Source organism: Odocoileus virginianus, chromosome 4 (assembly GCF_023699985.2).
Source record: "Odocoileus virginianus isolate 20LAN1187 ecotype Illinois chromosome 4, Ovbor_1.2, whole genome shotgun sequence".
In the NCBI taxonomy this organism is placed as follows: Eukaryota; Metazoa; Chordata; class Mammalia; order Artiodactyla; family Cervidae; genus Odocoileus; species Odocoileus virginianus.
In genome coordinates, this window is record NC_069677.1 from 79213439 (window position 1) to 79233825 (window position 20387).

At 45.1% G+C, this 20387-nt stretch overlaps 1 protein-coding gene across 1 annotated transcript in view; it reads left to right on the top strand.

Moving 5' to 3' along the window:
- BACE2 (beta-secretase 2) overlaps positions 1-20387 on the top strand; it is a 111885-nt gene that overhangs the window by 24431 nt on the left and 67067 nt on the right. Inside the window, exon 2 of the mRNA XM_020899817.2 lies at positions 19503-19591. Coding sequence (XP_020755476.2) covers positions 19503-19591 — 89 coding nt within the window. The remainder of the gene's footprint in view (positions 1-19502; positions 19592-20387) is intronic.

Sequence of the window (20387 nt, forward strand, 5' to 3'; positions counted from 1 at the left end):
ACAAAGCAGTGACCCCTGAGGTTCATTTCAATTCTTCAATTTTGTATTTCATAATAAAAACTAGTAACTAAGTTTGGTCATTGTTTTGTTAAGGCCGTTGCTATAATTCACAAGTGACTAAACACATTCAAGAAATAAATGATGTGCACTGAATACTCGCCTGTCTCCGTCCTGGGCGTGAAGGATACAGTAGTGAGCCATGGTAACAAGGAACCTGCCTCCTTGAAGATCACATTTTAGTGCAGAAAGGCAGACAAATCAAGTAAATGTACTGTATTTGGATGGTGTGGTGGTGAAGGTTTGTCACTAAGTCATGTCCGACTCTTGCGACCCGTGGACTATAGCATGCCAAGCTCCTCTGTTCATGGGATTTTCCAGGCAAGAATATTGAAGTGGGTTGCCATTTCCTCCTCCAGGGGATCTCCCCGACCCAGCGATCAATTGCTATGAAAAATATTAAAATATGGGCAAAGGCACACAGTGGGTGGGGAAGTGTTGCTAATTTGTATAGGAGAGCCAGGGAAGGTACCTCTGACTAGGAGGTGAGACCTAAAGAAAGAGGGAGTGAGGTTCTGGGAAATCATGTTCCCCAGGTGGAGCGGCCAGTGCAAAGGCCCTTCTTGAGAAGAGTGTGTGCTTGCCTTGGGAGGGACACCAAAGAGTCTCCAGTCAGGAGCACCGTGGGTTGTGGAAGAGGAGGTGAGAGAAAGGGGCGATTGCATGGCTGTGGTTCATCCACATGGCTTACTAGGTGAATTAGGAGTTCAGTTTTGGACAAGTCAAACTGAGATGCCTTTTGCAACATCCAAGGCGAGTGTCCAGTAGCAGCTGAATCTTTGGAGTTTAAGCTAGAGGTTTCAGATAGAGACCTAAATTTGGGGGTCACTTGGCCAGAGGAGATGTGTAGTCTTGAGACTGGATGCAATCGCTGTGGGCTCCAATGACTGGTGCTGAGACAGCCCTGGACTTTAGAGGCTGGGGAGGTCGGGAGGAATCAGCCAGAGCCCTGAGAAGGAGCAGCCACAGAGGTGGAAGGGGATTAGAAGACGGTCTGTCCAGAAGCCAAGGGAAGCAGAGCCTGGAACAGGGAGGGGGTCTGACTGTTGACTTAAGCACGTGAGGGTCATGGTTAATGGAGAGAGGATCTGTTTCCATGGGTGGTGGGTCCAGTGGGAACAGGAGGAGAGGATTTGCTGTCCACTCTTTTAGGGGCTTTATTGTAAAAGAAGTGCAGAGGAATGGGGCTGAGGTGGGAGGAAGATGTGGGGTGAAAAAAGTTGTGTGTTATCTTTATTAAGATAGGAAATAACCACAGCCTGCTTGGAAGTGGGTGGGAGCAGTTCAGGTAGAGGAGGAAAAACCTGAGGATGCAGAGAGAGTTAGGGGATTTGGGAGTGTGTTGTCCTGAGTGGGCGATGGGGTGGATCCAGTGTCAATGGAAGAGGCTGGAATTAGGAAGACATGGATCTGTCTCTACTTTTTCAACATCTGTCATAGTAACTGATGATACGCAAGAGCTCTCACCTGTGTGTTGGAGATTTTGCCAAGGTTAATATGTTGCAATTTCTTGCCAAGTCTTTGTTTCTTTGTCATCTCTGAAATGTTCTGGAATGTTTTCTTGTGTCTGTTCTATACCCTAATTAGGAAAACATCTGTATTTCACTGGCACAGATTGCAAAAGAGGAGTGCATCGTCATTTCTCTTCTGGGCTAGCATTCTTTCAAAGTATCTGGACACCACAAAAAATGTGGAGATTTAATGTCTTTCCTGAAAGGAATTTACTTGGAAAGACTTTAAAAACTCTTTTTAGCAGAGAATGATATCTTTGATCACCATATGCCTATTAAAATACATTTTTCTCATAGGTTTAATAAGGAAAAAAAAAACATCAAAGCCTTTGATGAACCACATAGAAATAGACTGTTTCTTAAATGGCTGGACTGAAATTAACAAAGGGTAGTGAATCTGAAAACAATTGCTTTTTTGTGTGTTATACATTCCAAGTTTGGGCCAATCAGATCAGCGTGCAAAGATGTTCTGCAAAGTGGAGACACCATTTTAGATTTTAAGAAGACATTATAAAGGCTAGGCACAGCATTCCACATGGTGATGAATATGAAGAACCTTAGATTATCAATCATTACTGTTAACATACCCACATACAGTCATCACTGCTGCTAGAAGGTGCTGTATGTACCCTTGTGATACTTAGGATGCAAATCACATTTCTTGCTTTCAAAGCACTTAATGATAGCATTGTTTAATAAATGTACTTTGTGACCCCATGAACTATACAGTCCATGAAATTCTCCAGGGCACACTACTGGAGTGCGTAGCCTTTCCCTTCTCCAGGGGATTTTCCCAAACCAGGAATTGAACTGGGGTCTCCTGCATTGCAGGTGGATTCTTTACCAACTGAGCTATCAGGGAAGCCCATGTTCACACAGTTTATTTCAAGTAAACCCGCCGAGGCTAACCTCACAGGCCCATGTGGCAGGTCTGTTTTAGATCTAGTGGAGTTATGATATAATCATCTGTATGCATAATGAAAAGTAATAAGATTGGTAGTCCATTTCCCTACTAGGATATTTACTTTCCATTCCTTTGTGTTTTACACACTATTAAAATTGATTGTAGTATCTTGATAAATATCATCATAAACAGAGGGATTTTTTTTTACCTTCTAGAGTGTTGATTGGGATGAGAAATGACTTAGACATTAAACTTTTAATTCAGGGGAAAAAACCTTAAATAAGTCATCTATAGTTCATTGTGCTTTATTCCTCACCAGTCCTATAACCTATTCAATAGACATTGAAAATCATCATAAAAGAGAAGGCTGGTCTTTGGTCTGAATGTTAGGTGATGAATTCCATAAGGAACCCCTTATCTTTGGTCTTCATGACCCAGGCATATGGTCAGTTCAGTCAGTCAGTCAGTTCAGTCACTCCAGTTGTGTCCAACTCTTTGTGACCCCATGAATCGCAGCACGCCAGGCCTCCCTGTCCATCACCAACTCCTGGAGTTTACTCAAACTCATGTCCATCAGGTCGATGATACCATCCAGCCATCTCATCATCTGTCGTCCCCTTCTCCTGCCCCCAATCCCTCCCAGCATCAGGGTCTTTTCCAATGAGTCAACTCTTCACATCAGGTGGCCAAAGTATTGGCATTTCAGCTTCAGCATCAGTCCTTCCAATGAACACCCAGGACTGATCTCCTTTAGGATGGACTGGTTGACTCTCCTTCAGTACAAGGGACTCTCAAGAGTCTTCTCCAATACCACAGTTAAAAAGCATCAATTCTTTGGCACTCAACTTTCTTCACAGTCCAACTCTCACATCCATACATTACCACTGGAAAAACCATAGCCTTGACTAGATGGACCTTTGTGGGCAAAGCAATGTCTCTGCTTTTTAATATGCTATCTAGGGATCGGGATGGGGAATACATGTAAATCCATGGCTGATTCATGTCAATGTATGACAAAACCCAATACAATATCATAAAGTAATTAGCCTCCAACTAATAAAAATAAATGAAAAAAAATATGCTATCTAGGTTGGTCATAACTTTCCTTCCAAGGAATAAGCGTCTTTTAATTTCATGGCTGCAGTCACCATCTGCAGTGATTTTGGATCCCCAAAAAATAAAGTCAGCCACTGTTTCCACTGTTTCCCCATCTATTTCCCATGAAGTGATGGGACCGGATGCCATGATCTTAGTTTTCTGAATGTTGAGCTTTAAGCCAACTTTTTCACTCTCCTCTTTCCCTTTCATCAAGAGGCTTTTCAGTTCCTCTTCACTTTCTGCCATAAGGGTGGTGTCATCTGCATATCTGAGGTTATTGATTTTTCTCCCGGCAGTCTTGATTCCAGCTTGTGCTTCCTCCAGCCCAAAGTTTCTCCTGATGTACTCTGCATATAAGTTAAATAAGCACGGTGACAATATACAGCCTTGACGTACTCCTTTTCCTATTTGGAACCAGTCTGTTGTTCCATGTCTAGTTCTAACTGTTGCTTCCTGACCTGCATATAGGTTTCTCAAGAGGCAGGTCAGGTGGTCTGGTATTCCCATCCCTTTCAGAATTTCCCACAGTTTATTGTGATCCATACAGTCAAAGGCTTTGGCATAGTCAATAAAGCAGAAATAGATGTTTTTCTGGAACTGTCTTGCATTTTCAATGATCCAGCAGATGTTGGCAATTTGATCTCTGGTTCCTCTGCCTTTTCTAAAACCAGCTTGAACATCTGGAAGTTCATGGTTCACATATTGCTGAAGCCTGGCTTGGAGAATTTTGAGCAATTACTTTACTAGTGTGTGAGATGAGTGCAATTATGTGGTAGTTTGAGCATTCTCTGGGATTGCCTTTCTTAGGGACTGGAATGAAAACTGACCTTTTCCAGTTCTGTGGCCACTGCTGAGTTTTCCAAATTTGCTGACATATTGAGTGCAGCACTTTCACAGCATCATCTTTCGGGATTTGAAATAGCTCACCTGGAATTCCATCACCTCCACTAGCTTTGTTCATAGTGATGCTTCCTAAGGCCCACTTGACTTCACATTCCAGGATGTGTGGCTCTAGGTGAGTGATCACACCATCATGATTATTTGGGTCATGAAGATCTTTTTTGTACAGTTCTTCTGTGTAGTCTTGCCACCTCTTCTTAATATCTTCTGCTTCTGTTAGGTCCATACCATTTCTGTCCTTTATCAAACTCATCTTTGCATGGAATTTTCCCTTTGTATCTCTAATTTTCTTGAAGAGATCTCTTATCTTTCCCATTCTGTTGTTTTCCTCTATTTCTTTGCACTGATCACTGAGGAAGGCTTTCTTATCTCTCCTTGTTATTCTTGGAACTCTGCATTCAAATGGGAATATCTTTCCCTTTCTCCTTTGCTTTCCGCTTCTCTTCTTTTCACAGCTATTTGTAAGGCCTCCTCAGACAACCAGTTTGCCTTTTGCCTTTCTTCTCCATGGGGATGGTCTTGATCCCTGTCTCCTGTACAGTGTCACGAACCTCCGTCCATAGTTCATCAGGCGCTCTGTCTATCAGATCCAGTCCCTTAAATCTATTTCTCACTTCCATTCTCTAGTCATAAGGGATTTGGTTTAGGTCATACCTGAATGGTCTAGTGGTTTTCCCTACTTTCTTCAATTTCAGTCTGAATTTGGCAATAAGGAGTTCATGATCTGAGCCACAGTCAGCTCCCAGTCTTGTTTTTGCTGACTGTATAGAGCTTCTCCATCTTGGCTGCAAAGAATATAATCAATCTGATTTCGGTGTTGACCATCTGGTGATGTCCATATGTAGAGTCTTCCCTTGTGTTGTTGGAAGAGGATGTTTGCTATGACCGGTGTGTTCTCTTGGCAAAACTCTATTAGTGTTTGCCCTGTTTCATTCTGTACTCCAAGGCCAAATTTGCCTGTTACTCACGGTGTTTCTTGACTTCCTACTTTTGCATTCCAGTCCCCTATAATGAAAAGGACATCTTTTTTTGGTGTTAGTCCTAAGAGGTCTTGTAGGTCTTCATAGAACCATTCAACTTCAGCTTCTTCAGCATTACTGGTTGGGGCATAGGCTTGGATTACTGTGATATTGAATGGTTTGCCTTGGAAATGATCAGAGTTCATTCTGTCATTTTTGAGATTGCAGCCAAGTACTGCATTTTGGACTTTTTTGTAGACCATGATGGCTACTCCATTTCTTCTAAGGAATTCCTACCCACTGTAGTAGATATAATGGTCATCTGAGTTAAATTCACCCATTCCCATTCCAGTCCATTTTAGCTCACTGATACCTAGAATGTCGACATTCACTCTTGCCATTTCCTGTTTGACCACTTCCAATTTGCCTTGATTCATGGACCTAACATTCCAGGTTCCTATGTAGTATTGCTCTTTACAGCATCAGATCTTGCTTCTATCACCAGTCACATCCACAACTGGGTGTTGTTTTTGCTTTGGCTCCATCCCTTCATTCTTTCTGGAGTTATTTCTCCACTGATCTCCAGTAGCGTATTGGGCACCTACCATCCTGGGGAGTTCCTCTTTCAGTATCCTCTCATTTTGCTTTTTCATACTGTTCATGGGGTTCTCACGGCAAGAATACTGAAGTGGTTTGCCATTCCCTTCTCCAGTGGACCACATTCTGTCAGACCTCTCCACCATGACCCGTCCGTCTTGGGTGGCCCCACATGGCATGGCTTAGTTTCATTGAGTTAGACAAGACTGTGGTCCTGTGATCAGATTGGCTAGTTTTCTGAGATTATACTTTTAGTGTGTCTGCCCTCTGATGCCCTCTCACAACACCTACCGTCTTACTTGGGTTTCTCTTACCTTGGATGTGGGGTATCTCATTAAATATTCACTGGGGGAAGAAAAGAATCTTCCCAAGAGAACTGAAACAGGATTTTGAGGAGATATTTGTACATGTATGTTCATAGCAGCATTATTCACAATGGCCATCAGGTGGAAGCAACCCAAGTGCTTGCTGATGGATAAATGGACCAGAAATAAATGTGAACTACACATGCATGGGAATAGTATTCAACCTTAAAGGGAAGGAAATTCTGACGCTTGCTACACTGTGACTGAACCTTGAGGACATTACGCTGAGTGACGTAAGGCAGTAGCAGCAGAATAAATACTGAATTCTCTTTACATGAGGTCCCTAGAGTAGTCCAATCTATAGACACAGAAAGTTGAGTGGTGGTTGCCAGGGACTAGAGAATGGGGACTAGAGAGTTAGTTGTTTAGTGAGCACAGAGTTTCTTCTTTTTTTTTTTAATTTTTACTTTTTGACCACACCGCTTAGCATACAGGATTTTAGTTCCCCGACCAGGGACTAAACTGGTGTCCCCTGCAGTGGAAGGACAGTCTTAAGCTCAGGACCACCAGGAAAGTCCCTAGTGGGAACAGAGTTTCTGTTTGAAATGAGTAAAAGTTCTCGCGATGGATGGTAGTAATGATGGAACAGTGTTGTGAATGTACACTCTGCTGAACCGTACAGTTAAAAGTGGTTAAGATGGTAAATTTCATATTATATGTACTTTGCAATTTAAAAAATGAATCTAAATGCCTAGAATAATAGTGAGCGCTAACCACTTTATAATAATAGTAACTTGAAAATCTTGCCTGTTGCTGCAGCAAGTATACCATGCTTTATATTTTCACATTTACTGAAAATTGTAACAATATTTGAATGTTGGAAATCAGGAGGAAGTTAATCCTTTGTCTTTTTTCCTGAAAGTTCAGATCTGAAATGTCTTTCTATCTGCAGTTATCAACACGAGCAAAAGTGAAAATTTAGTGAAATTCCAAAAGTGTCTTAAGAGTTAAGACATTACACCTTTGATGAGAATCTGTTTAAACTTCTTTGGAAAATGTGCAGAAAGAACCAACTTGTAGCTAAAATGATGTCTCCTACAATCTTTAGGAATGTGTAATGGGTTGAGGGGTTGGCTTTAGTTATTGAAGGCAGGAGGAGAAGGGGATCATAGAGGATGAAATGGTTGGATGGCATTACCAACTCGATGGACATGAGTTTGAGCAAGCTCCAGGAGTTGGTGATGGACAGGGAAGTCTGGCATGCCGCAGTCCAAAGGGTCTCAAAGAGTCAGACACGACTGAGAGACTGAACTGAATTGAACTTGAGGAAAAAGGGTTAACTCACCCATTATTAGTAGCTTCCTTTCTTGGCCCCTCCCCCTACAATCACCAAAATATGGAGACAGACCTGCTTTTGTCCATTTTAATTGTGCTTTCTGAGAAACCGTTCTGCATGAATTTTCCTTTCTGTGGGAAAAAGGATCATTATGTTTATTGGCGTCAGTGAATGAGGTCCATCCAGACTTGTGACTCTCATCTCTGTCTGTTTAAACATCCTCCTTCAGTCTTCAATCACTGGGACTGCATCCTGGTGTGACCTCAGAGGCTGAGGGAAACTCCACCACCCAGAGAGTTCCCTGGGGCCACAACATCTCCATAGAAAAGGGGCTCCCTCTGTTCTTTCTCTGACTTCCTAGCACCATCCTGGTTTGCCTGCCAAGAGGGAGGGGCTGGCTAAGCAGCTGGAAGTATCCAGCCTACCTGTCTCTTGAGCAAGTGAATTCTCTGTCCTAAGTAATGTTAGATTCTGTCACCCTGTGCATTGTGGCCTGCCAGGCACCTCTGTCCATGGGATTCTCCAGGCAAGAATACTGGAGTGGGTTACCATTTCCTATTCCAGGGGATCTTCCTGACCCAGAGATCAAACTCATGTCTCTTGCACGACAGGCAGATTCTTTACCGCTAGGCCACCTGGGAAGCATCCATCTCTGAATATCTTCTTGCAAACATATAAGCACTTTCTGGCTTCTGGCTCCTACTTCCAGAAGCTTAATGGACATGAGGATACTTGTGGTCCAGGCTTGATTTCTATGTCCAAGAGGCAGAGAACCAGGAGCTGGCTATTTTGACCATTGGAGATAGTGCCACCATGTGTAGCCTCTCGGCAGACAGTCAGGTACTTTCTTCAGGTGTCATGCCAGCTACTCCAATAACTCTGAGCCCAGGGGTGAAGTGGCTCTGGGTTCTGGCCCTGACTCTGTGGACCAGGGGCAGCCCTGGGTGTGTGATCACACCTCGACTCCAGTGCATATGTTGTCTCAATTCTCAGCAGCCTAAATGGGGGCTGGAGCCTTGGGATATTAAGTGAAATGGTTTCAGGAAGGAAGACCCCTTCCAGGGCCCAAGAGTGGGCTCTTATCTAACACTCAGAAATGAATTGTCCAAGGAGACACAGGAGCTGACAAAGCAAGAGGCTTTATTGGGAAGGGACACCCGGGTGGAGAGCAGTAGGGTCAGGGAGCCCAGAAGGACTGCTCTGCCACAAGGCTCACAGTCTTGCATTTTATGGTGATGGGATTAGTTTCCGGACTGTCTTTGGCCAGTCATGACTCAGAGTTCTTTCTGGTAGCACCCACATTGCTCAGCCAGGATGAATGCCAGCGAGAAGGATTCTGAGAGGTGGTCAAACTTGTGGTGTCTCCTTTTGACCTTTCCCAAATTCTTCACGTTGGTGGTGGCTTGTTAGTTGCAAGCTCTTTATCAGGACCTCCTGTTGTCGAATAACTCTCACAGATGGTTGCAATGGTTCCTGGGAGGGTGGTTTTAGTTAGTGTGCTTCCCCTAACAAAACAAACCCAGGGTTAACACTCACATGTAAAGATTATCAACTTAAAAAATATTCACAACCTGAAAGTCAAGAGCTATGTTTTATTCAGTGGAAATTTTTAGAACTTCAAGCCCGGGAGACAGCATCTCAAGTAGCCCTAATATAACTGCTCTGTGGAGGTGAGGGGAAGAACCAGGTTATATAGAAGTTTTGCATCAAAGGGCAAGTATTCTGAGCATCAAAAAGATTATTGTTAATTAAAGAAGATCAGATATCCCAAGTTAAGGAATGTAGTGCTTTTCTATGTTGGGAAGATCCCCTAGAGGGGGAAATGGCTACCGACTCCAATATTCTTGCCTGAAAAATCTCATGGACAGAGGAGCCTGGTGGGCTACAGTCCATGGGGTCACAAAGAGTCAGATGGGACTGAGCATTCATGCACACACCTCTGTATGACAAGATACAAGAGTCTAGGCTCACTGAAATCTTTCCTTTCTTCTGCATCTCAGCTATCCCAGGCCAGAATCCTATATTTTTCACATCCTGAGCTCCCTTGGGGCTCCCCATAGGGAGTGGCTGCAGTCTGATGGCTGCTGATCCACAGTTATTCTTCTCCCTGAGTGCCCTCTGGGCTCACCAGCTCACATTGGAGGGCTGCAGTAGCTGATGACTGTGACATCCTTGTTTGCTGATATGGCAGGAAGTATTCCATTTCTCAGGATGGAACCCAGGAAGGGAGACCCCCCCCCCAGATGCAGCTTTGTTAGGGAAGCAGGCTTAGAAGATGGTCTTTTCTCCTTTATCAGATATACCTTACTGCTGCTGTTACATCACTGTTAAAATTTGTCCTTGGAGCCTGGGAGATGGTGTGACTGGGAGACCCAGAACTCACTAAAACCCCTTGGGGTGGGGGGACTTGGACCTCGAGACAACCCAGGTCGGAAAGCAGAAGCTAACTTCACGTAAGTCTTTTGGGACAGGCTGGCCTCAGTGATGCTTGGGCATCATTCTTGCCTTCAGACCTTACTGTGTGCCAGGTCTGTGAACTAGGGACACAAAGCTAGAAGTGAGCCAGGCAGAAGGAAGAGGAGAGAGGAACATGAACAGTTTTAGGAACATTCTGGAAGTAAAATAGAGAGGACACACAGGCTCCTGGAAGTGGAGGCAGGAGGGAAAGGCGGAGCCTATGCACTCGGGTGATGGAGTGGCCACTCACCAGGGTGGGAAAGAAAAGGCAGGGTGAGAGAAAACCACACTCCTGGCCCTGGGATTCGAGCATTCCAGGGTGTATCTCTACCTTGTTCCAGCTGAGGGCAGGTGCTACACACACCAAGCGCACCCAGACGTTTTGGGTCATGTCGGTGTCAGCATCACCTGCTGCGGGGCCAGCGCTGTGCGTGGGGGTCTGCTAAACACACGGCACCAGTTCTGCAGCTTGTGCCTTTCACTTCTGGACCACATCCAGACTCACGGCAGCGTGGAGACTTGGAAAGAAGGCCTGGTGGGGAACTGGATGTCTGTCACGTTTGGCACAGTGGTGTGTTTGAGAAGTCAGCCCTGCAGCAAGAGAAAAACAAAGTCAGGCCACCCCTCTTTGAGAAACTGAAACACCCCTATGTGCCAGGCACTATTTTGGGTGCATCACAGATGTACGGGGGACATCTTGTGTGCTCCTCATAGCAACATCATCTTACCTTAAATATCATCTGTCCTTGGATGAGAACACCAAGGGTCAGAGGTTAGGTGGTTTACTCAAGGTTCTGCAACCAACAGGTGTGTGAGCTGAAAAAAAGCACAATGTATACATTGAGGGTTATGTTTTATTCAGCAGACAAAACTGAGGACTTAAGTGCTGGAGAAGACTCTTGAGAGTCCCTTGGACAGCAAGGAGATCAAACCAGTTCATTCTAAAGGAAATCAACCCTGAATAGTCATTGGAAGGACTGATGCTGAAGCTGAAGCTCCAATACTTTGAGGACACCTGATGCAAAGAGCTGACTCACTGGTAAAGACCCTGATGCTGGGAAAGACTGAGGGCAGGAAGAGAAGGGGGCAACAGAGGATGAGGTGGTTGAATGGCATCACCAACTCAATGGGCATGAATTTGAGCAAGCTCTGTGAGACGGTGAAGGACAGGGAAGCCTGGCATGCTGCAGTCTATGGGGTCACAAAGAGTCAGACTTGACTTAGCGACTGAACAACTACAAAGCCTAGAACAGAGCATCTGATATCACTCTGAGGGACTGCTCTGAAGTGTCAAGGGTGTGGGGGAGTCAGGATAAATAGGAGCATTTACAACAAAGACCAGATGGTCAGGACATCAAAAGATTATTGTTAATTAGAGGAAACCAGGTATCTCAAGTTAAAGAATCAAGCACTTTTCTATACATGGGAAGGTGTAAGAGTCCAAGCTCATGGGAGTCATTGCTTTGATATGCACCTCGGCTATCTGGGCTTCCTTCATAACTCAATCGGTAAAGAATCTGCCTGCAATGCAGGAGACCTGGGTTTGATTCCTGGATTGGGAAGATCCCCTGGAGAAGGAAATGGCAACCCACTCTAGTATTCTTGCCTTGAGAATCCCATGGACAGAGGAGCCTGGCGGGCCACAGTCCATGGGGTTGCAAGAGTCAGACATGACTTAGCGACTAAACCACCAGCTACCTGGGGTCAGGATCCGGCCTTCTCTCATCCTGAGTCACCTCAGCGAGCCCTGTGGGGGCAGCTACAGCAGTTGTTGGCTTGATCATGGACACCATCTTCCATCATGAGTTCCCTTGGGGCTCACCGGCGGGGTGGCTGTAACGTGATGATCTGATGGCCACAGCATCATTTGTTTACTGATATGGTATGCATGCAGTTGTGTCCGACTCTTTGTGACCCCACGGACTGTAGCCCACCAGGTTCCTCTGCCCATGGGATTTCCCAGGCAAGAAAACTGGAGTGAGTTGCCATTTCCTCCTCCAGGGGATCTTCCTGACCCAGGGATGGAACTCGCATCTCTGATGTCTTCTGCACTGGCAGGCAGGGTCCTTACCACTAGTGCCATGTGAAAAGCCCTCCTAATGTGACAGGCAATAGCTTTCATTCATAGGCTAATCTAGGGTTCAGATCCAGGTCTACCAGAAGTTAAAGCTGATATTTTTCATGCTATTCTCCTTTAGAGAACATGCAGGGTGTATCCTGGGACCACAGGTCAGAAGTGAACTGGAAGCCCTCATCCCGTGAGTGGGCATAGTTGCAGCATATTTAAGGGCATCTGCTATGAGTATGTGATGAAATCTCCCCCAACCTTAGAAATCCAGCCTTTCCGCTCATCCTAACAGGGATGGATTGTTTGAACAGTTAAAAAGTTCAGTCACAGAGCAGCCCCTCCCTCTAGGAAGTGTCCTGTTGCCGCCATGACAGATTTCAGCTGCAGAGATAGCGGCAGCTCCCGTGTCCAGGAGGATTCTGATTTGGGGGTGACTTTTAGTTTCCTAAAACAGGGATCCTCCCACCAAGCTTCCTTCATCCTACCACTTCCGCTGCCAGTCTCAACCTGCCAAGCCCGAAGCGTTCGGTGAAAAACTGCTACTACATTCAAATCAGCGCAGTTGGTACCCTCTCCCTCCCCCAGCATTCCCTTGGAAGTTAAGATTTTCCCAAAAGGAGACAGGGAATCCATCCACAAGACTCTGGACTGTGTTTTTCTAGTAAGAGCCCCGTCTGCAGGAGGGAAGCAAACACACCTACACACGCATGCCTGTGCGTTCACACACAGAGCCTGAATAAATTGATAATCAAGTCCCTCGTAGCTAACTTCTATAACATCTGTTTGTGTTAAGTGGAGCCCTTTGAAAATGATATTTTTCCCCTTCTCTATAAAAGCAACCTTAATTTTAGAACGTGGAGAAATGGTGCGTGGCAATTATTTTTGCTTCCTTCAACAAGATGTGTTTCAGTAAATGAGCTTCATTTCCAGAATTGAAGCCCTGAAAGAACCTGATTAGCAAGATCGGCGCCTACAATCACGTGTAATAACTGTGGGCAAACAGCCCTTCGGAGCCAGGCCGGGAGGATACCGCTGCTGTGGGTTCTGCTTGCCGGCAGACTTCAGCAGATGGGCTGCTAATGTAATTAGGAATCGTTGTGTGAAATGAGCCATTATTTAAATTATCTGCTAATTTTCCTATCTATTAACCTGCTGAAAAAGAGGCAGTGGTATCTGAGGAATCTCAGGCTGCTAATCACTAACTAGATGAAGAGCCCATTCTTCCCTTTAATGCAACCTTTCACCTTATTACAGCAATTAGCAGATGGCTTTCTGTGGGGTTATTGCCCAATGCGTCAGCTGAAGATTGAGAAGGGACATTGGGAAGATACACACAGTCTATAGGTTTCCATGGGTGTGGATATTTAGTCTCTGGGGCGCGTGAGGCAAGGTTTGTGTGAGCCAGCCTTCTCTGTGTCTCTCTACCCCAGACACTGGTGGGGGCAGAGCAGTGAGGCAGGAAGGAGGAGAAGGCTAGTAATACAGAGCAGACCCGCCGGAACTCCCCGAGGTGCAGGGCGCACTCAGAGCCGTCCACCTGGGAAGCAAGGAAGTGGAAGCTTCATCAGCTATTGTGTATTTGGGTTCAGGGCTGCTCCCAGGAGTGAGCACTCATCCTTGTATTTCAGATCTCCCCTGGAAGCTGCAGAGCTTTTGTGGGGGAGGGCGGGTATAATTAAGGCTTTCCTGGGTCCTTCCCAGTAAAGGAGAAGGACCCACACTGTACCCTGGATGTTGGGAGAGCCCCAGCAGCTGGAGTGAGTGTTGGGGCACAAAGAGTCCCAACACCACCACCATCCCCTGCCCTTGGCCACCATCTCATTCCTAACTCTGGTTAGCCTTGGGTATTTAAAAGGAAACATGATTATTTTATATTGTTGTTGATCAGTTTCTCAGTCATGTCTGACTCTTTGTGACCCCATGGACTGCAGCATGCTAGGCTTCCCTGTCCTTCCCTATCTCCTACAGTTTACTCGAATTCATGTCCATTGAGTTGATGATGCCATCAAAACATCTCATCCTCTGCCTTCCCCATCTCCTCCTGCCCTCAGTCTTTCCCAACATCGGGGTCTTTTCCAATGAGTCAGTTCTTCGCATCAGGTGGCCAAAGTGTTGGAGCTTCAGCATCAGTTCTTCCAATGAATATTCAGGACTGATTCCCTTCAGATTGACTGGTTTGATTTTGCAGTCCAAGGGGCTCTCAAGAGTCTTCTCCTGCACCAAAGTTCAAAAGCATCAATTCTTTGGTGCTCAGCCTTCTTTATAGTCCAGCTCTCACATCCATACATGACTACTGGAAAAACCATAGCTTTGACTAGATAGACCTTTGTCCACAAAGTGATATCTCTGCTTTTTAATAGGCTGTCTAGGTTTGTCACAGCTTTCCTACCAAAGAGCAAGCGTCTTTTAAGTTCATAGCTTCAGTCTCCATCCCCAGTGATTTTGGAGCCCAAGAAAATAAAGTCTCTCACTGTTTCCATTGTTTCCCCACCTATTTGCCATGAAGTGATGGAACCAAATGCCATGATCTTAGTTTTTTGAATGTTGAGGTTTTAAGCCAACTTTTTCACCCCCCTTTTCACCTTCATCAAGAGGTTCTTTAGTTCCTCTTCACTTTCTGCCATAAGGGTGGTGTCATCTGCATATCTGAGGTTATGAATATTTCTTTCAGTGATCTTGATTTCAGCTTGTGATACACCATATATCAACTGGGAAGTCAAGTTAGCCACCTTTGCCAGTTCTAGAAAAAGCTCAGTGAAGGCTGTGCACAAACGTATCAGGAGTTTGGCCTGGCAAACTCTCTCCATCTCCTTGGCAGTTTCCCCTTCTTCATCAGCTTTCCACTCCTAGGTGGAGCTCATGTGTGTCCCCTCCCCAACCTAGGGACCAGATGATTAGCAAATTCCCATTAGGGAGATAGCTCCAGAGACTAAGAAAAAGGGCTCTGCCCTCAAGCAACTTACAAGCTCCCTGAGAGAAAAGATGTGGGCCTGGGAGAAAATGAGAGGCCAGTAAAAGGCATCAGACAAGTGAGGGGCCAAAACTCAGGGCCCAGTGGTCAGGGTGGGAGAGGGATGGATCAGGGCTGCCACTGAAAGGCCTTTTGGAGGATGCAGGACTGCCTGGGTCTCAAAGACAGCACTGTGTGTGGTTTGTGGTTGAAGTCTGCCAGCTGGCAGAGAGTGTGAGAGGTGTCTTATTATTGTGTCAGAACAAAAGGAGGAAAGTAAAATCCCACAAGATATGCCATTTTAAAAACAATAAAGCATTGTCTAGCCACAATAAGGCATGGAGATAAAGTCCTGACTGTCCCCAAGAACATCCCTAAAGGAATCTTCCTGGAGAGTCTGTTGGCTTCAAACTGCTCCAGGATCAGCCCTCGGCCAGCAGTTCCTGGGGATGTCACAGAGTTTGTGTCAGTGGCCACCTATGACTGACCTGTGTCCCCACCTCCTGTTGAAAGTTGTGTGTATAATACCATGTGTGCTCAGTCATGTCCAATTCTCTGTGGCCCCATGGCTGCGGCCTGCCAGCCTCCTCTGCCCATGGGATTTTCCAGGCAAGAATACTGGGTTGCCATTTTCTTCTCTGGGGAATCTTCCTGATGCAGTGATTGAACCCTCATCTCCTATACTGTAGGCAGATTCTTTACCCTCTGAACCACCAGGGAAGCCTAAAAACAGGTAGTTGGACTATTTTAGAGTCTTCATATGAGATCGTGTAGGATTTGTCCTTCTGCATCTGGCTTATTTTACTCTGCATGATGTTCTCCAGGTTCATCCATTGTGGTACATATGGTAGGATTTCCTTCTTTTTTAAGGCTCAGAGTAGAATGGTGGTTTCCAGAAGGGTGGACGGAGGCGATATGGGGGCTATTAGTCAAAGGTATGACTCAAACTAAGAAGAATCTACCTGCAATGCAGGAGACCTGGGTTTGATCCCTGGGTGAGGAAGATCCCCTGGAGGAGGAAATAGCAACCTACTCCAATTCTTGCCTGGAAAAGCCCATGGACAGAGGAGCCTGGTGGATCACAAAGGAGTCAGACATAACTGAGCATGCATATATGCACACACACATCTGCCAGTGAAAATCTCTCCATCCCAGACTTTTTCGTTTATTCAACAACTGTTCACTGAGCGCCTAGGAAGCACTGGGCACTGTCCAAGTTGTTGGATGGATGAAGGATGATGAACCACAGGTGGGCCCCTGTGGTTGGCTCACTCTCGTGGGGATGCCCCATGCTTGGATGCTCTCTGGAGAAGATGTACTGGAGTGTGAAAATGATGCACAGTGGGCACCCACTTCTTCCATGAAAGAGCCCCTGGAACTCCAATGTTGGCAAAGAGATTGGAGCAGTGAAAAGCCGGCGACTGTCAGAATGTGGACCCTTGCTCTTTGTGAAGGCAGATTTTTGTCCTCATTGCTATATTCTGGAAGAAGTGGAATGTGGGTTCTATAGGAGGCTGCTTGGTATAGGGAAGGAGGTGGGGACTTCCAGCTCTCAGCAGTGTTTCTTGTAAAGCAGGGATGATGGTTCATGCATGCTTCTGATTCATCTTCAGTTGTGCTTCGAAAGTGCGGTGCATTTCCCATATTTGTGTGTGTTTTCCATGTCCCTTTATGGGGTTGAATAATGTCCTCTGGGGTAAGACTATATTTGCAGTTTGAGTTGAACTCAAGGAGGCTGGAGGTGATGCTGGAAATTCCACAGATAAGGACACAGCAGGGGATGTTGTGTGTGTGAAGTGGGGCAAGGCGTCGGGGGAATGGTGAGTGAGCCTTTGCCTGTCCGTGCTTTCAGGGTGGGTCCTATAAAATGTAGAGGACAAGTGACTGTATTTTTTTTTTCTTTGTGATTAAGACTAGGACTTACAAAGAGAAAGTCATGGCCCTGGCGAGAATTCAACATGAAAAATATCTGTTTCCAGGTCATCACACAGAAAAAGGTGTTGACGGCTCAGAAACATTACTTGAAGCCCCACTCAGAGTGTTTACTGCTCCCTAGAAATCCATTCCTTGCCTGACTCTGTGGCTGCCTCGTTTACTCTCCTCAAATCCTGTCCTCTAACAGCAGCCGAGGGAATGACCAACTTGGCCGAGCTGTGACTCCAAACTGAATTTTCTTGAAATCTGGCTTCTGCTGAAGCAGCTGGGGAGTATGACTGTGTCCAACGCCTGGGCAGTTCAATGTCGTCTGTGTAAGATAACGCTGTCTGTGTTTTGCTGTGACTTTCTCTGTTTTGTGTCGCCCGCCTCTGCAAGGGGGGCCATGTGCTGCGTGGAAGAAGTAAGGATGGGGGTGTGTGGAAAGGACGTGCTCCTAGTGTGATGCAGAGGCGGCGGGTGGAATTCCATACCCGGGAAAGCACAATGAAATGTCTGTAGAGCATGTCCCTGGTCCCGGGGCCATTATGCCCAGGAGAGGAGTCCTGGGTCTGGTCCGCCTGTGGCTGGTTATGCAGGAGCATTGGGTGTGGATGTGGGATGCCAGCCTGGGAACCTGGGCTTCCAGGCAGCTGGTCTTTCCCCACACATCCTGCTGGGCTGTTGGCTGCGTGTTTGCCAGAGAACCCTGGGAAAGACTTGTAAAAATGGCATGCTTTCATGAGTGTCGTGAGCCTGGAATTCTGGGTTTGTTTTTGTTTTTTTCTTTCTTGTTCATCTCTCTACTAGTTTCACCTAAGCAAATTAAAAATTCATCGTGCCTTTAGGAACCATTTAAATCCAGGAAATCAGAGCTGAGAACATAGGCCATATGAGTTACATGTTTTATTAGGTCAGCTTGGACTGTCTGCTGTCAGGACAATGGACTTCATTCCAATGACGGGTGAGATTCCGGAACTTGCTGACTGCCCATATGTAATATTATGATTTGTGTGAAGAAATACATATTTATACAGAGAAATATGTATTTGATCTTTGTCTCAGTTCCTGGCACAGGGCTCCTGAAACCCTTGGAACTTCCTCAATAATAAGGGTGATAAAAGTACCTTTGTTTTCCATAACAAGTCTCTTTCAACCCTACCTGAGGTGTGTCAGTGAGATGGCGTTTGGAAAGTCCCAAGTGATGGGGAACCAACCCTGAGAGTAGAGAGCTAGAACTTTCAGCCTCATTTCCAGGGAAGGGAGAAGAGTTGAAGGTTGAATCAGTCATCAGTGGCTCATGATTTAATCCATCAACCCAACAGATGCATGTTCAGCTACTTCATGTTCAGTTCAGTTGTGTCCAACTCTTTGCAACCCCATGGACTATAGCCCGCCAGGTTCATCTGTCCATGGAATTTCCTAGGCAAGAATGTTGGAGTGGGTTTCCATTTCCTTCTCCAATATATAGATATATACTTTTAATTGTGTTCTATCTGAAATCAACACAAACCCCTAAGTAGTGAGACCCTTAAACTTTTATAGTGACTATGTGTTCATAAATGGAATTAAGAGAATTAATTTCCTAAAGTCACAGTGCATAAAGGGGTATTTATTGTCTCTCTATTCATTATGAGAAGCCCAAAAACATGTTGAGGAGAAGAAGCCAGAAGCTCCTGCCAAAAATCCCACATGATGCCATTTATATAATGTCCAGGGACCAGTGAAACCCGTCCATGGTAATAGGAGTCAGAGAGTGGTTGCTTCTGAGAAACAATGGGGATTGACTAGAAAGGGGCATAGAGGGGCCTTTGGGGAAAAACAGGAATTTCTGTATCTTGTTTTGGGAGAACACCATGTCAGAACTCACCAGTGGAAAATCCAAGATCTTTCATTTTTATTGTATGTAAATAATAATTCATTAAAACTTAAAAAAAAAAAAGTGATACCTCTGACAGTTGTTTCCAGGTCCTGTGCAGCAGAGATGAGGGAATACCCACTGCCAGAAGGTATCTGGGGAGATGTACTGGGTGTGTGGGGTGGAGGTGGGAGGTAAATGAGGATTTTCAAGTGAGATTGGAAAGGCGGGAGGAGGGCTACCCAGCCAAGTGACAAACCCAGCCAAAAGTCCAGGGTGAGAAAGGGCTCTGCCTGGTTACCAAGTACGGATGGCTGGAAAACGAAATCCCACTTATTCCCCTGAATTTATCTTCTTTTAAGGTTTGGTGTGTATCTGAAGCTAAACTGATCTCTGCCCTTGCAAGCTTCACAATGGACCGTGTTCAGAATTCAATTTTCTAGCAGCTTTTTAAAAATATCTCTAATCGATACGATTTCTCCAAGTAATAAATTGTTCTCAGCACTTAATTTTTAAGAGAAGTATTCTAGAGTGTTGCCCTAAGCAAGTAACCTAATGGTTTCTCTGTTTTTCCCTTAAAAATAAAAGCTGCAGATACTCGTTGACACCGGAAGCAGCAACTTTGCCGTGGCTGGGGCCCCACATCCCTATATCGACTCTTACTTTGACGCAGAGAGGTGAGTGATGGGTCTGTGCCTGCGGGGGTGGACAAGGGGGCACCAGATGGATGCTTCAAAACACCCTGGGAGATGCAGCCAAAAGGCTGTTTCATTTTAAGGAGGACATGTTCATGTATATATCTGTGTATGTATGTGTATGTACAAGTGTCTGTGTGTATGTGCATATAGTGGTGTGTATATTTGTGTATGTATGTGTGTATAAGTGTGTGTGTAGGTATCCATGTGTACATGCATATGGTGGTGTGCATATTTGTGGATATATCTGTACATCTATGTATGTATACTATCTGTGTATCTGTGTACATGGTGGTATATATATTGTGGATATATGCATAGATTTGTATATGTGTAAATAATTGTGTGTCCATGCATATGGTGGTGTGCATATTTGTGGATATATCTGTACATCTATGTATGTATACTATCTGTGTGTCTGTGTACATGGTGGTATATATATTGTGGATATATGCATAGATTTGTATATGTGTAAATAATTGTGTGTCCATGCATATGGTGGTGTGCATATTTGTGGATATATCTGTACATCTATGTATGTATACTATCTGTGTGTCTGTGTACATGGTGGTATATATATTGTGGATATATGCATAGATTTGTATATGTGTAAATATTGTGTGTCCATGCATATGGTGGTATGTATATTTGTGTATATATATGTGTGTGTATTTGTGTATATGTAGATATCTGTGAGTACGTGCACATTTGTTGTTGTTCAGTTGTTGTCATGTCCAACTCTTTGCTACCTCATGTACTGCAGCAAGCACCAGTTTCC